This window comes from Acanthochromis polyacanthus, chromosome 11, assembly GCF_021347895.1.
Source record: "Acanthochromis polyacanthus isolate Apoly-LR-REF ecotype Palm Island chromosome 11, KAUST_Apoly_ChrSc, whole genome shotgun sequence".
NCBI classification, from domain to species: Eukaryota; Metazoa; Chordata; class Actinopteri; family Pomacentridae; genus Acanthochromis; species Acanthochromis polyacanthus.
The window spans coordinates 20,603,805-20,620,666 of record NC_067123.1 but is presented as its reverse complement, the minus strand read 5'-3'; the positions used below and the strand labels follow the sequence as shown (position 1 = coordinate 20,620,666).

The 16,862-nt window shown below is 40.2% G+C and overlaps 1 protein-coding gene across 2 annotated transcripts in view; it reads left to right on the top strand.

Moving 5' to 3' along the window:
* trappc9 (trafficking protein particle complex subunit 9) overlaps positions 1 to 16,862 on the top strand; it is a 285,840-nt gene that overhangs the window by 185,221 nt on the left and 83,757 nt on the right. For both annotated transcript variants that reach the window (XM_022194077.2, XM_022194076.2), the window contains 2 exons: positions 100 to 253; positions 8,800 to 8,890. In XM_022194077.2, coding sequence (XP_022049769.2) covers positions 100 to 253; positions 8,800 to 8,890 — 245 coding nt within the window. The remainder of the gene's footprint in view (positions 1 to 99; positions 254 to 8,799; positions 8,891 to 16,862) is intronic.

Sequence of the window (16,862 nt, the reverse complement as noted above, 5' to 3'; positions counted from 1 at the left end):
GCCATAAGTCACACGAGTGTTAGAGTTTCCTTTTGGCCAGTCAAAACTTATATAAGCAGAAACGTGCAGCTCTAAGTGCTTCTCCATCTCCTGTTACAGGATGGCCATCCAGGTTGACAAGTTTGACTTTGAGAGTCTGCCACAGCCAGACCAGGAGACTGTTCGCTTCAGTAACCCCAAACAGCTGGAGGAGGAGCGACAGCATGCCCAAGGCTGCCAGATCAACAGCAAGCTGGGCATCTGTTGGAGCATCATATCCTTTCAATGGCTGCATGTTCTGTAGAGCTTCATCAGAGGAAACAGCCTGAACTGACCATTGCTTCAAAGACAGCAAAAACAACCCCAGATGATCCAGGTTTGGTATTTTCAGAGGTTTCAGGTAATAATCTCCATTAGTTTCACGTAGTCAAACAGATTCTGTCAGCTACTGGATGTTGTTTGTTGACATCAGTCCGTTCAGTGATACTGCACATCTGGATGCTTCATCTGGAGGCCTTCTGGCCAGTGAGCAACTTGTTTGCCTGCACTGACAGATGGAAAAGCGTATGTTGAAGCGCTTGCTACTCTGACAGTGTGAAGTGATGTCTTAGTGTGTTTGTCTGTGGGTGTGCAATTGTGATGCATACCGGCATCAACATGATGCAACATATTCTCAAAGCTCCTCGTTTGTGGGCAAACACTGGTCTGTGGAAGGTAGTCTATGACATCACATCCGCATTGCAGCCTTCTGGAAGATATTCTGTTTTACACTGTTGTTCAACATACTTTTATTACAAACCAAAAATGTATAAGTATAACTTTTAACACAGAGGTCCCGGTGTTCTGTGGAGATGCTAATAGAAATACTGTACTGTATCTTACAACTCTTGCAGTGTTTTTTCCCCATCCATTACAGATTTTCCAATATGAGTTTGACATTGGACAGATTTAGTGCACATTAGTGAGCCAAAATATGACAACCTCTCACAGATGAAGCAACTAGTCTTCATTATTTTGTGCAGAAAGCACGTGCTGAGGTCTTATATTCGTTTTTTTTTTTTAAAGATGTTGGATGTGGGAGAAATGGACAGGTCTAAAGACATGGGCCAGAAGGTAGAAGTATCGTTGAAATTGTAAGGGTCTGTAGGGAGTTTCTGGTCATGTGGGGGGGGACAACCTACTGACAGTGAATGTGGGGGGGGGACAACCTACTGACAGTGATCTTGAGGGTGGATAAACCTTGAGACTGAGACAAGGGGGTCTGAAAAAGTGTGGCTCTTCATAACTTACATGACATAAAGAATTTGCTTCTAACATCCAAGTCCTGAAACCACGGGATACCTTCTGAGGTCTTGTAGAGTCCATGCCTCAGCTGGTCTTAGTTCTATAAGGCCGTATATGCAAAGAATCAACAACATGTCAGGCAGAAGTACTCATGACGTGTTGGCTCATCTGTGTTGTATCTCCATGGATGGATCTCGATTAAAATGGAGTGGATTTTGGCAGCTGTTTTAATTCTAAATGAAGCAGCTCTAACACACTCAAGGCTTCTTTTTGACCCATTAATGACTTTTAACACCGAAGTCTCTCCATCTAAAAAGACTGCCTCGGGAGTGGGACCCATTGCGGAAAATGAAAATAAATCCACCACACTGTAACTTGAACTGTGCTTCTGCAGTTGAGGTCCATAAAAGAAAAACTTGAATTCTGAAGAGTTCTTGCTGTGACTCTTACAAACAATTTAAGGATTTCATTTTTTAAGCACCTTTGCCCAGGAATCAAGGACATCTTGTCGTTGCATGTTGAAATTGTACTCGGCAAATGCCTTTGATATAAAAGTTAAAATTAGCTGAATGTAGACCAGTTTGAAAAAGGCTAATACGTTTTGTGGGGTGTGCTGCTTTTCAACAAACTGAGACATTGGAAACACACCATCAAGTCTACAAACCACAAACTTCTGCTTTGTGAAATCAGTTCTCCTTCTATAAATTCCAAGTTACTTGCCAACAAAGTACTGACAAAAACACTACTCATCTCTTGCTAGCTTGGTGCTTTGTTTTCTGGCTAAAATATCAAACGACAAAAAAGAATCTGTGTTTCAGATTTTTACTATATGATGCACTTCTTCTGATAACACTCGGAATCATAGAGTGTCAAGATCAAAATCATAGTCTAGGAAGTAATTCTTTCTGGGTTTAATTAGCTAACTTTTTACCCCACATACTACTTTCACACCCAGACTGTGGAGTTTGGAATGTTATTTTTTTTTCTCTAAGCCTGTGTAATAACCAATTTCAGACAGAATAACCTCCACATTCACACAGACATTCTTCATCTGTTGAAGGAGTGACTGCCAACCCAAACATCTGTGCTTTCACCGACAGTGTAAACGTGTTCAGTTCCACTCCGCCACCGCAGTAATGGTGGCAGAGCTTTAGAGCGCATAACATAATCAGCTGCCAGATTCATCTATAGTGCCTGGTATCAGCCCATCACTCATCAGTTGGCAGTTACCGGTGCACACATTTAGAGATTTAAGAAGTGCCTGTCAGATTGTTAGTGAGCATGGTAAGCAATTAATGATGAATCCAATCTCTGAGCGGCTAGAGTTGCTATTATATTTTCCTTTTTGTGAAGGCGTAAACACTCCCTTCATTATGTGCATTGTTTTATCTACCAGTAATTTGGCAGCGAGTGGGCAAGAATGAAGAAAGAAAGTGACATACAAATGTGTTCGCAGCAACACTCCCTTTTCTGCAGAAAACAAAAAAAACAACAACACCTGAAATAATTTGTTTGATCATTTTTATCCAACTTACAACAGATGATACCAATTTTTGAAATTCTTCTGAAGCTGAACAGCATGTAGACATATTTTAGTACTGATATTATACACAAATACTGCAGTTGTTCAGTAGACAGTGGAACAGCCACTGTGATTTTGTTTTCCTTCTGGGCTATAGGGAAAAACAACAAACAGACAAGCCTTTAGGAAATTTGCAGGCCTAAATATTCAGTCGATCTAATTGAAAAAAGACCCGTAACGGTCTCTGAAGTGGAAAATTGAAGCAACATTTCTCATTTGCAAATGAATGCCTTGTGTTCAAGTACAGCTCATTTGGATGGAATAGAACTTCTATCGAGTCAGTTACAAATTGTATGTCAACAGACCTACACTACAAATATCACATTAAGTCTTGATGCAGTCATTCCCTACACTGAGAGACACTTCTCTCTATAGATAGTGACTCAACTATCTGAAATCATTGGACAAGCACAATGAAAATTTTGCTTGGGGACAGATTTTCCCTTCACAACATGAAAAACTAGAGAAATCAAAGATTTGATTACACTGCATGTCACCCTCAGAAGCACTCACTTGGCCTTGAGCAAAGTAACAGTCACTTTAATTTGTAATTTATGAGCTCCCTGCACATATTCCTCCTGTTTTGTTGTGGTGCTCAGTAGTGATTCACTCATAGGGAATGGCTTTGCCATATACAGTCGGGGAACTAAGCACAATAGAAGAGATGGAACATGAATGGTTTATGTGCATCTTCCCTTTGAGGAGGTCACAGCCAAGTTCATGAATCATGACTGAATCACACTGCAATGTTGAAGTTCATTTGTGTCTCAATAGCTATCTTAACTCACTCCAAGTATCTACTCCGCAAGTTATTATTGTAACTCCCTGTAAAGCTGCCATAGCCAGCATAATCCATCCATATTACAGTTTGTCTTGAACACTGCAGCCAGCCAGAAGCAACAGCATGATATTTTAAGTTTGTCTGACATAAATGGACACCAGTGCAGTAAAGGACTTGTTTTAAATTGTTCAGATCACCTTCAAGGCCCTGTGCTCAGCCGTATTGCAAAGGCACATCTTTGCATAAGTTCTCCAAAATTCTCGAAACTAAACTTAGGTGTAAAGATTTTTCTGACTGTTAAGACTTCTAAGCCTCTGCCAACTCTGGCTTTATGCTACAAGCTGCTGCAAAGGTAGCATCACAAATAAATAGCTTCAAGCATTCTGTCAGCCTAAAGTGGGCATGATGAATCAATTCTCCAAGCATAAATCTGGAGGCATTTCTATTTCAAATAACTTACAACACCGGAAAACTGTGAAGAACTGTGCTTCATGACGTACAAATTATTCTGGGCAACAGATAGCAAAGTGCCAAACTCCCAGTGATTATTGACCGTAAGTCATTGGCAGAGTTTGTATGACTGCTCAGCTCTGTTGCACATTAGGGGGATTGTCTTGTGAATATGTTGCTTGGTGACCACAAATGCATTTTATTCAATATATTGGAGTGGAATGAAGAAGTCATTCCTTGCTGTAGTTACTGAATACAATTTACTTTAGCACAGCCACAGATAAATGAAGTTTTATTTTACAGTCAGTCCCTATAAATATACAGTACTCTGTCCATCACTTGACTGATGTTAAAATGTAGCTATATATTCAAAATCTACTTCCAAGACCTTCGATTTTTTTGTGCAAGTTTGTTAGGTGAGATAACAGTTTCCGTCATGCAAATCTGCAAAACTTATTCCTCTGCAGTGTGCTGTTAGAACACAGCTACAATGGCTACTCTTTGTGCAGTGGGTCGGTGGAAGATTATAGACGTCCTCGTATTATATAACATACCTGTTTCAAAGCGGACTTGTTTGAGGGTCCATCGAGGATTGCAAACCGAAGTCTGATGCTCAGGCTACTGATCATCGTGCTGCTGTAACATCCAGGTTGTTCAACTGCAAACGGGCTGTAGCTGCTATGTACTTCTGTCACTCAGCACATCCACTGAAGCCTTGAATTAGACATTCTATGTGTTCATGCTTTGAGCGATCAAAGCCGCTACTCTGCTGCTGCGCCACTGTTGAGTAGACTACGATGCAGGTGCATGCTGTGGTAGTTTTTTGACAATCCAGCAGTCATGAGAGAGGCACTTTTCAGCACAGTATGTTTCGTCTCTAGATGTGTCCTCCCTCACTCTCTCTCTCTCCCCCTCACTCTCTCCCCGCGCATGCATATTGTACAAGTACTCTCCGGCAAAAGGTTAATAGACACAGGTTTGGTGCTCCAGGCGCTGCTCATCTCACCCATTATTCCAAATGTCAGCTGTGTAAATGATCAGCCGCGTCCTTATCATCACATATTATCTGGGTAATTGCTCTCTGACAACCATATTTGTTTTGATGCAGTATTCATACATCGATAGCCTTCCCTACGATCAGTTTAATGCTGTTATTATAGAAACACACGCCCTGTGTACCTCTGACATCTAAATGAATGCGTAACACAAAAATTACATGATGAGGCTGGCTGCAGCTCCTTTTAAGGCTTCTGCTAATAACGCTGGTCTCTAATGCAGTGCTGGTTGCTTTGGCAGTATTTTCAAATTAATTTAGTGGTTTTTTTGATGTTCTTGTAATATGAGGAGCATGCGTCCACACATTTAGTATACACTATGAGAAGCTCTCAAATCCATAACAATGCCTCTCACTCACTAGCAGAGTAAATTATGCCCTTTAATCGTGTGAGAAAAGTGTGTTAGCTGTTCTGTTCTTTCAGTAAACCTAGGATAGAAGCGTCTGTGTACTGAGATGGAAGTAGACTTACAGGCATTTCCTTGCAGTTGATGTTCGGTGATTGATTGAGTTCTATATTTAACAGTGCATATTAAAGTTATATGTATACATTTTAGCGAAAGTGCATCATTAGACAGTTCTCACAACTCTTCCACATTGACTAGGCAGTCCCTCCAGGATTTCGCGGCCTTTTTTCAAGTTTGTTGCGGCCTAAAATGCCTGAATTCGCGGCAGCTTTTCTAAAAAAAATTCTGATGTAAGTTGCGATGTTTTAAGCTTATTTGTTAAGACTGTTCATTACCTGACCTTGCACTGAACACAGGTGTGTGTTATGCATGCGTACGTACCGATTCGCTTGACCTAAATAAGTAGCAGGCGGTGGGAATTGATGGGACTCAGAAACACCTCCACAATTTAATTAGTTGTTCCTTGTATCATTTCCGATAAGTCCACAGCAGTGGATTTGTTGTAGAATCACAATGACGTGATCGTCTGCAGGCCGCTGAGGTAGCGTTCACTTGTTGTCATGGTTACCATGCCCAATCAGGTGCTGTGCTGCTATATCTCTCAATGGGAAATGCTTACTAAATCCATGGATCCAGACTTTAACCCGCATCACTGCCAGAATCGAATCACTTGGTCCTTGTGTCATTTCTGACTTTTCCTGAAAATTTCAGACAAATTCCTTAGTCCGTTTTTGAGTAATGTTGCTAACAGAGGAATGACTCACACATGCCGATCGTCACACAACTCAGCCGTGTTCCTTGGCGAATTAATTAATGTTAACCTTGCCAGCAAGTTGATTTCTCGCGATATTTGTGAGTTCACAAATCTCTCAAGAAACCATCTTGCTCCGCTCCCGCATTCACTGTTCGTACAGAGCCAAGTTGGCACGGGCCAATCACGCAGCAGTATTCGTGTGTGGGGCGGGATATCCGGGTGTGAAGATGACACCAAGTGCCAGTAGATCAAAACAAACATGGCAACGGAGGACAACGATCGTGTAGATGCTGCTATTAAGTCAGTTTTAGCTGAATCTCCTATCGCTTCTTTGAAGGAAGAACAACGAGAGGCGCTTTGCACATTTCTGGATGGTAAAGATGTTTGTGCTTTTTTTTTTGGTAAGAGTTTAATCTACCAATTGGCTCCGCTCATTGTGAAGATCCCACAATTGGCTAAAAACAAACCTGTCAGAGGCGGGACATACTGTTGCATTGTCCAATCCGTGCCTCTTTCCTCCAAACGGATTTACATGGAGCGGTCCCAGATTGATATTGTGGAGTAGTATCAAGTACTACACAATTATTAATCTGGCTATTGCCAGGTTGAATTAATGTAATTTACCTTCATTCTTTCAGTGCTGTAACAGATCTGGATGCAACAATTTCCATCATGGTCATTTGTCTGGTCTGTGGTCTGCTAGTTTCAGTCATTCTCCTAATATGTTTCGTGGTAGAAAAGTGTTTATCAATCGATGATTTTTTATTTAACTGTTTTTTTCCCCACTACAATATTGCATAGGTGTAAAACAGTTTACTTCCACTTTGGTGAAGAAAATCAGGAAATTAATTGCTTTGCACAGTCTTCAGCAGTAATTTTTGTTGGTAAATGAGAGACATTAGAATAGGACATTTCTGCATCTTCAAACCAAAAACAAGGAAGTGAATTTGGTGATATACGTGCATTACTTTCACGCTGGGGACTGCTATGATTGGTGGAACTCATGAGAGGCTGGCCAAAATTGCGGAGAAGTTGCGGTGATTGGACAAATTTGAAACATATAAAAAAACACATCAGCAGCTGAAGTGACAGCACTAGACACTGAAATGAAAGCAGAATCAATTTCCACAAGACAAGATCAGTGCAAGCTCTAGCACTGACTTCACAGTCACAGCTTTTTTTTTTTTTTTTTTTTTTTTGATAAAAAGCAAATATTTGATCCCACCAACCATGCTTGTGTTTTCAGCTCAGGCTCAGTGCTTGATCCAATCATATTTTTCATTTGCATGCGTCCTCCAGGCCACCCTAAACAAACACAGATTTATCTTTTTATACTTTTACACTGACAACACGCTGATTTATCAATGCTGTGACCCTGAAAACCTCATTTGAAAAGTTGAATCCCCACAAAAGAGTCTTCACATCAGCCATAAGTGGGTGACTTAGAATTTCCAACAGCTAAATAGTGATAAAACAAACACATTAATCATAGCTTCAGACAGTGCAAATATATTTTTGCAAACACACAAAGTAGGAATTTTATTTGTTATCTCCTGCTATAGCTTTGCTCAAGCAAACACATTAAGTATATGGTTCAAGATAGGACTTTTCCAAAAGAAAACCTGGCAAATGTCATTCACACCTTCAGCACCTGGTGACCAACATCTATGAATGAAACCTCATTCCTTTCATTCATTTGCATTCCTCCTTCAGGTCATGCTATTCGTAGAACTAATGAAGATGATGCCACGGTGTTTACTAAATCATCTTTTGGTTACAGCTAATTCATAACTCTAATTCTAAAGCTAAAACCTCAACTTTTAAAAAAATGTTTTCCTTATCCTAAGGTATTTAATAGTTGGGTTTTTGAAAAGTACCAAATCAATGAATGTTGTTATTAGGGGTGTAGCGGTACGCCAAATTCAACATTCACTTCCTGTCTCAGTTTTAAGGTCACAGTTTAGTACATTTTTAGTACAGTGAAAACAAAAACACTGGTTTAATGAATGGACTATAGCTGTATCGCTACTAAATGTCTGTCATGTTGCAACATGTATTCATACTGCTGAATCCTTCTCTGCAACAAAGTAAAACTTACAGAAGCAAATGAAACTAAATGCTCTCGAAAATAAAGTTTTAGAAAATGTATAAGGTGCTCCATTTGGAATAAATAACGACTTAGAGTCTTCACTATACTTGTGTTCAGCAGCAGATACATGCCCTTCGGTGGAGAAATGTGGCTTTTCCAAATCCAGTTCTGCATATACAAAAAAGCTCAGCACATGCAGCCACTATATTTTCGATACAAATACTTGCACTGTTACTCTAGTTCGTAAATTTTATTTACTTTCTTACATTATGCCTTTCTCTTCTTTCATTATTTTCCTGCTGACTTTCTGGCTGTGGATACAGTGTAAAGTGTTTAAAATGCATAGATATATTACATATTTACCATATTCCTTTTAAATACCCAAAGAATTTAATGCTACCATCCTTAACCACACCCACCCATCCCTGCGGCGCCGTGGAGAGGCCAGTGTGGAGGGAGTCCTCAACCAGCTGGTCCTGGAGCACCTTCAGCTTGCTCCTCTACAGTGGGGTGAGTCTCTTTTCTGTGTCATTATGGGATGCGATTACACACACCACAGTCATGACTGGAAGTTTGTGAATGCAGTGCAGCAAGTCATATTTTGTCAATGCAATATGAAGTGAATGAAATGAGAGAAAAAAATTTTAACCACATCATGATAACAGTTCCATATGGATTTTAGTTAGTTTCTTCCTGTTGAAATTACATCTCCCTTTATGTGTTCTGTGAATGTGTTCGTCTGCCAATCACAGTTATCTGGGTAGTGACATGGCTATCTCTTCACCTTGTCAGCCAGTTCATAAACGTACAGAGCTGGTCTCAAGCCATGTTTTTTATTTGCATTCATAATGGCCTACAGGCTATTTTGGAGAAGTGTAGACAGCAGCTTGGGAAATGTGTGAATCACTGAGGGACACGCAGAATTTGTAGGAGCACTCTTTGGTTGCACCATCTGTGATCATCCTCTGAAATCACTTTTGATTTACTGCGGGTGTTTGTTTTCTGAGATTCCTGGCCTCTCTTTGGGCACTGCCAGCATTTTGATTAGTCAGCTGGGGCTGTCCTGCTTTTGCAAAGAGAAAGCAATCTGCGAAATGAAGCGACACAGCAGATCAAGCATGGAAATGCAAGAATCTATTGGGGCAGAAATAGGGGGGATCAAGAGCGAACACTTCATTGTTCTCCAGATATTTTGGCATTTCACATGCACTTCCTTCAGTTAAATATCATTTCTTGGAATAAAGTGTTTGTAAAGATCCCTGACTTACGCCCATCGTTACAGTGATACAGTGCCTTGCGAAAGTATTCGGCCCCCTTGAACTTTTCAACCTTTCGCCACATTTCAGGCTTCAAACATAAAGATATAAAATTTTAATTTTTTGTCAAGAATCAACAACAATTGGGACACAATCGTGAAGTGGAATGAAATTTATTGGATATTTTAAACTTTTTTAACAAGTAAAAAACTGAAAAGTGGGGTGTGCAATATTATTCGGCCCCTTTACTTTCAGTGCAGCAAACTCACTCCAGAAGTTCAGTGAGGATCTCTGAATGATCCAATGTTGTCCTAAATGACTGATGATGATAAATAGAATCCACCTGTGTGTAATCAAGTCTCCGTATAAATGCACCTGCTCTGTGATAGTCTCAGGGTTCTGTTTAAAGTGCAGAGAGCATCATGAAGACCAAGGAACACACCAGGCAGGTCCGAGATACTGTTGTGGAGAAGTTTAAAGCCGGATTTGGATACAAAAAGATTTCCCAAACTTTAAACATCTCAAGGAGCACTGTGCAAGCAATCATACTGAAATGGAAGGAGTATCAGACCACTGCAAATCTACCAAGACCGGCCGTCCCTCTAAACTTTCACCTTGAACAAGGAGAAGACTGATCAGAGATGCAGCCAAGAGGCCCATGATCACTCTGGATGAACTGCAGAGATCTACAGCTGAGGTGGGAGAGTCTGTCCATAGGACAACAATCAGTCGTACACTGCACAAATCTGGCCTTAATGGAAGAGTGGCAAGAAGAAAGCCATTTCTCAAAGATATCCATAAAAAGTCTGGTTCGAAGTTTGCCACAAGCCACCTGGGAGACACACCAAACATGTGGAAGAAGGTGCTCTGGTCAGATGAAACCAAAATCCAACTTTTTGGCCACAATGCAAAATGATATGTTTGGCGTAAAAGCAACACAGCTCATCACCCTGAACACACCATCCTCACTGTCAAACATGGTGGTGGCAGCCTCATGGTTTGGGCCTGCTTTTCTTCAGCAGGGACAGGGAAGATGGTTAAAATTGATGGGAAGATGAATGGAGCCAAATACAGGACCATTCTGGAAGAAAACCTGTTGGAGTCTGCAAAAGACCTGAGACTGGGACGGAGATTTATCTTCCAACAGGACAATGATCCAAAACATAAAGCCAAATCTACAATGGAATGGTTTACAAATAAACGTATCCAGGTGTTAGAATGGCCAAGTCAAAGTCCAGACCTGAATCCAATCCAGAATCTGTGGGCAGAGCTGAAGACTGCTGTTCACAAACGCTCTCCATCCAACCTCACTGAGCTGGAGCTGTTTTGCAAGGAAGAATGGGCAAGAATTTCAGTCTCTCGATGTGCAAAACTGATAGAGACAAACCCCAAGCGACTTGCAGCTGTAATTGCAGCAAAAGGTGGCGCTACAAAGTATTAATACAAGGGGGCCCAATAATATTGCACGCCCCACTTTTCAGGTTTTTATTTGTTAAAAAAGTATAAAATATCCAATAAATTTCGTTCAACTTCACGATTGTGTCCCACTTGTTGTTGATTCTTGACAAAAAATTAAAATTTTATATCTTTAAGTTTGAAGCCTGAAATGTGGAGAAAGGTTGAAAAGTTCAAGGGGGCCAAATACTTTCACAAGGCACTGTACATGAAGTGCGCATTGTCAGTGCAGTCTTTGGCCGTGGCTGCTGTTTCCTCGTGTCTTCATTTCTGCAAAGGTAGTTATGCCTTTCAGGCTTAAGGCTTTGCAAGGCTTGCTGATTGTGAGCCAGATAATTTGCCTCAGCCCATTAGGATGCCTTTATCAGGGTTGCCAAGACTATCACAGGCTCAATTACGAGTATAGTTCAACCATTTCCCTTGTGTCTGAAACTGTCAGTCCAACTGGATGCTTTTAATGCAGTTGTTGCTCTGTACGCCTCTCTCTAACAGAGCAGGTGTAGATGAATGTAACGTGCTTGTCATAAATTCTGACTGTACTTTTAATTGCCATGGTGTTTGTTCCCAGAAATATTTGTTTTGTTGTAGTTGATTTGTCTTGGATTGTAGCAGTGCATAGGTACATTTGAAACTCACCTGTAATGTCATTACTCCTGATCGTTCAGTCAACCTCCATGCACTTTCAGCTCTTACGGACATTTTGCTTCAGCCTTTTCTTTATTGGAAAGCAAAATCTGTAGACTTCATGAAAATGATGATCTAGCATCAGCAGTCTTCATACTGATACACTGAACTATGTTTTTTCCATTAGTTTGTAAACTGTTTTAATTAATCCAGGTGGAGAAGACTCCATCTCAAAGGTGACTCAATCAAGCTCTCACTCCAGCAAATTAAATAAAATGTTCGCGTTAGTCTTAAGCACTGATTCTTCTACAAATTTCAGGCAACTTTTCTGTCTAATTCCACATTTTCAAAATCTCTTGTGATACAAGAGATGGTAACAACTTCCAAGCAGCAATCTGCAGTCTGAAAACCACAAGTTTTGAAGATTTAAATCGTGCAATGTGACAAGCCCGCTTTCATCTTTCCATAAATTAGCCATTTTAATATATACATGCATATATACATAACCGTTCCAAAATGTAGGGTCACTTCGAAATGTCCTTGAAATTTTTTTTTCATTGAAGATATCATTAAATTAATCAGAAATACAGTCTAGACATTGTTAATGTGGTAAAAGACTATTCTAGCTGGAAACAGCAGGTTTTTATTGGAATATCTACATACAGAGTACAGAGTGTACAGAGGAACATTTCCAGCAACCATCACTCCTGTGTTCTAATGCTACATTGTGTTAGCTAATCATGTTGAAAAGCTAACTGATGATTAGAAAATCTTTATGCAATTAGTTAGACATAAATAAAATTGTGAATTTTCATGAAAAACATGAAATTGCTTGGATGACCTCAAACTTTTGAATGGTACTGTATATAGAAATTGATGTTGAGGTGCAGTCACACCATTCTGAACCAGTGACAGTGGTGTAGAGATATGTCTGGCTAAGGGAGTGTCTTAATCTTTAATTCAAATAAAACTTTGTTTGTATTCTGTTGGACACTACAAATGTCTTCTTAACTTTTCTTAAAGTGGTTTCAGAAAGTGATCACTCTAACAAATATCATTTCCTTGCCCATGAGAAATGGCAAGTAAATGTCAAATTCATGAGAGATTGTTCTACAGCTGATGTGAAATGGCAGCATGAGACTTATGCTATTTGAAAATCTAATTGTTTTGTACTTTGCAATCGTCAAGTTGAGTGCATTTTATGTCGAGTGCTTCTCAAAAACATAAAGTGCATTTTTAGCCAATTTAAATGGGGTTGTCTGTCAGTAATCATCTTCTGAAGGTGCCAAAGTCTGTCCTGGGAGTCATTACCTCCCTGTGCCACCACATGACAGCAATGTTCCTTCTGTTCCCTGGCATTCTCCAGTCAAAAAGGCCTGAGGAGAATAATGCATTTCTTTCACTATATTCTGAACTCTGCAGCAGTGTCTGTGTGCTAAGCAACTCGACTATGAAATGGGTGGCGTGGCATGAACATGTGTGCAGGACTGCACTAAATTGTTGACAAGGATCTGCACTGCCTCACTGTCTGTATGTTCATTTTAAAGTCACACATGCAGTAAAAGTAAGGATTGATGCCCTTTGGATGCATTACATACAGCCTTTTTGAGTGGATTTGTAAACAGTACAGGTCGTCTCGTGGCATTGGCTATGTTGACGGGTCCGTAGATAATTGAAGAAATCCTTCAGCACCACTTCGCAGTCAGCATCTATCTGCCAAGTATACATTAAATTTGTGAAGGACCATCATTCTGTGGAGGACCATCATTTCCTGCATTTCTACACAATTGTAATCGCCTTCAGGTCAGCTTTCAATCAGAGCACTTGAGCACAAGGCGTCCTTCTCGACAGGTGATCTAAGAAGCCTAACAGATAACCATAAAGGGCCTGAGTGTGGCTCAAATTAGGGTCGAAACATTTGTCACATGCCACCTGATTTGTCAGTCCTTCAAAGCTAAGATATGTGTTTATTTTTAAAGTAAAAAGGGGCTTCCTATAATTTCAATTACATCCAGTGAAAATAGTCAGATTTATTAGCAGTGTGAGAAGGAAAGCATCACTTAAAGCCAATAAAAGGTCTCTAATAAAAACCTCCAAGAAGCTGAAATTCTAAAAATAAAAACCTCAGAGGAACATAGTAAACAAAAAAAGACTGGCAAAATATTTAAAACGTTAATCATATGTGTCAGGCTGTAGTTAGAAGAACAAGACTCTGACATCTCTGCCTGAGCTGAGCCAGCTGTGTGGCATCAGAAACTTGACTCCTCTTCATGATTTGCTACCATAGAAACTTATGAATATTTGATCACACAGGTTCCAGTAAATGGAGAACATGGAAAGTGCCAGAATCTGTTTTATGGCTTTCTGTTTGTTTACAAGCTCATTATTATTATTGAATGGGGAGCAAAGAGAGGCCATTAGTAAATGATTCTACCTCTGGGCAGAATCAGTCCCACAGCCACGTCTGCAGAGCTGCAATGAAGTGAGATCATATATGATGAAATTCACGGCATTATTACAAATGAATAATGCAACTATTTTATAATAAGTTATTATCCCCTTGTATTGCTGAGTTTCATTTTTGAGGAGCAGAGGAATAACTAATTTACTGAGTGGGACAGAAGTTAAAACCGATTATTTTTATGTTTATGTTGTAAGCCTTTTTCGAAAGACGGAAAAAAACAACAACTTGCATGATAAACACAAATACAAATGAGTGGGCGGCATTGTCTTTGTACTGTTTAAAGTCTCTCATAAAGCTTTTTTAACCTAAAATATGTGGACAGCTCCGATATTATTTTGTGCCGCTTTGATTTCACAGAAAGTGCAATTCTTCGCCAGCTGTTATGTTTTTATCTATTTTGGGGTTTAGTATGACAAAATGACACCAACAAACAGCTGTGTCTTCAGTCCACTAGGCACATTTACAGCATAATTAACATATAGACATGTTTTATAGACCTTGAAAAGCCTCATAAATATGATTGATTATACCTAAGACTACTGCAGTTGCCATTGCTGTGAGTTTGGACTGATATGTTCCTCTTTAATTGTGAGTACTAATTTCAAAAGGTTCCCGCTGAGTTTCTGTGCCTTTCATAGTCATTTAATTTTCTGCTCCAGCAGTTTGTCATTCTGTCACAGATCCTGAAAAACAAGTCCACTAAACTGTACAGCAACTATGGATTTCATAGCACTGTTGAAAAGGAGCGACAGTCTTGCAAACAGCCTTAATGTCAACAGCGCAGCCTTGGAGATTCTCAGCTATTGTTTCTCAGAAGGCTGCTGCCTGACTGGTTTAATTATCTGTGACAACAATTTCATTGCACTTCCAAAAGCTATAAGGAGTCATCCCTAAAATTGGAGAACTCAGAGGGAAAGAAATTGGCAGGCCGCTACGGGATGGAACACTCCAAATGAGGATGTGGATATCCATGCTAATTTGTCATGGAAAATATTTTATCAAGTTCCCATCAAACCATGCGTTTTCTTATCCTCTCTACTACAGTCTATAATAGACATTAGATTGTTGAAATGCGGCAGGATGACTAAAGTGTACTGGAAGGTTTAATTATGTATAAATGTGTCTAGAGGTGATTTCAAACAAACTGATATTGTCCAGTCCAAAATCTGAGGTGACTGCAAAGAATTGCTCTGTTTTGTCAGGCGTCAAAATTTAATGAAGCTCTTGGTCAGTCATTTGGACATAGGATCTCTTGGGGATATCCTAGGGTTTCTTGTAACGGGATGTTGGCAGTGAATCCTTTGGGTCCTGTGGGTTCTGAGATTGAGTCTAAATGTGGAGGATTTGTTTGAGTGCGTCTCACAGATTCTTGAGCACATTGGGATCTGGGGAATTTGGAGGTCAGGTCAACATCTTGTGCAGACTTTCGTATTCCTCACGCTGTTTCTGAGCAGTTTTTGTGGTGTTGTTTGGTGCATTGCCCGGCTGAGGGAGGACTCTGCCAAAGAGAGGGGTGAGTGTTAGGTTAGCAATGTTGTTGAGGTGGGTGGTATGTGTCAAAATAACACCGACATGATTTAAAGCACCAAAGGTTTCCCTGCAGTGCATTATAATGATTTGATCAGTGTTGTCCACTTTTCAGTGGTTTTAATGTTGTGTCCATCCATTTTCTTCCACTTATCTGGGATGGGGTTGCAGAGGCAGCAGACGAAGCATGACATTCCAGACGTCCCTCCTTGTAGCTACAATTTCCAGCTCTTCCTGGGAGATCCTGAGGCATTCCCAGGCCAGATGAGATACATAATCTCCTCAGTGGGTTCTGGGTCTACCCCGGGATCTCATTTCAGCTGCTTGTACCCGTGAACTCATTCTTTCAGTCACTACTGAGAGCTCATGACCATAGGTGAGGGTTGGAATGTAGACTGGTGAATCGAGAACTTCGCCTCACACTCAGCTCCCTCTTCACCACAACGGTTCAGCACAACGGCCCCATTACTGCTGACACCACACCAATCCTCTTGTCCGTCTCTTGCTCCATTTTCTCATCACTCATGAACAAGATCCCGTGATACTTGAACTCCTTCGCTTGGGGAAGCAACTTCCCCCAAAACGGATGTTGTATGTTTAGTGTAATTAAACTTGAGTTTTCTTGTAAACAACCAAAGCTATATTTGCATTAATTTACTTTCTCACTGCAGTCTTCTGTGCTCACGTTTGACCCCTAACAAACATTTGTAATGTGTTTCCTCCCCACTGAAGCTACATTTGCTATGGAATAAAACACTGCTCCATAACACTACTAAATCAATACAGAACCTTTAACACAACGTGTATGATGTTTTACACAAAAAACAATTCTGTTAGTGTTATTTGGAAGTAAAAAGTTTTGAACTGTCGTTCACGGTCACTTTAACAGGAAAGTTCCCCATTTTCCACTCTTCACTAGTGTAACCCGGTTGTTGGAAGAGCTCTTCTTCCCTCCACAGTAGTTATTATGCCAGAACAGGTGGTATCATTTGCCTTTTTCTTTTTTTTTTTGCAGCTTGGCATTATGTAAATAGCCCCATTGATTATAGCTCCTCAGCTGTCAATTTGATTAAAGCCAAAGTGGCCCACCTTGTGATAGGAGTCGCTGTGTCAACTTAATGGAGTGTAGCTAAATAAACAGTCACCAGGCCAATCA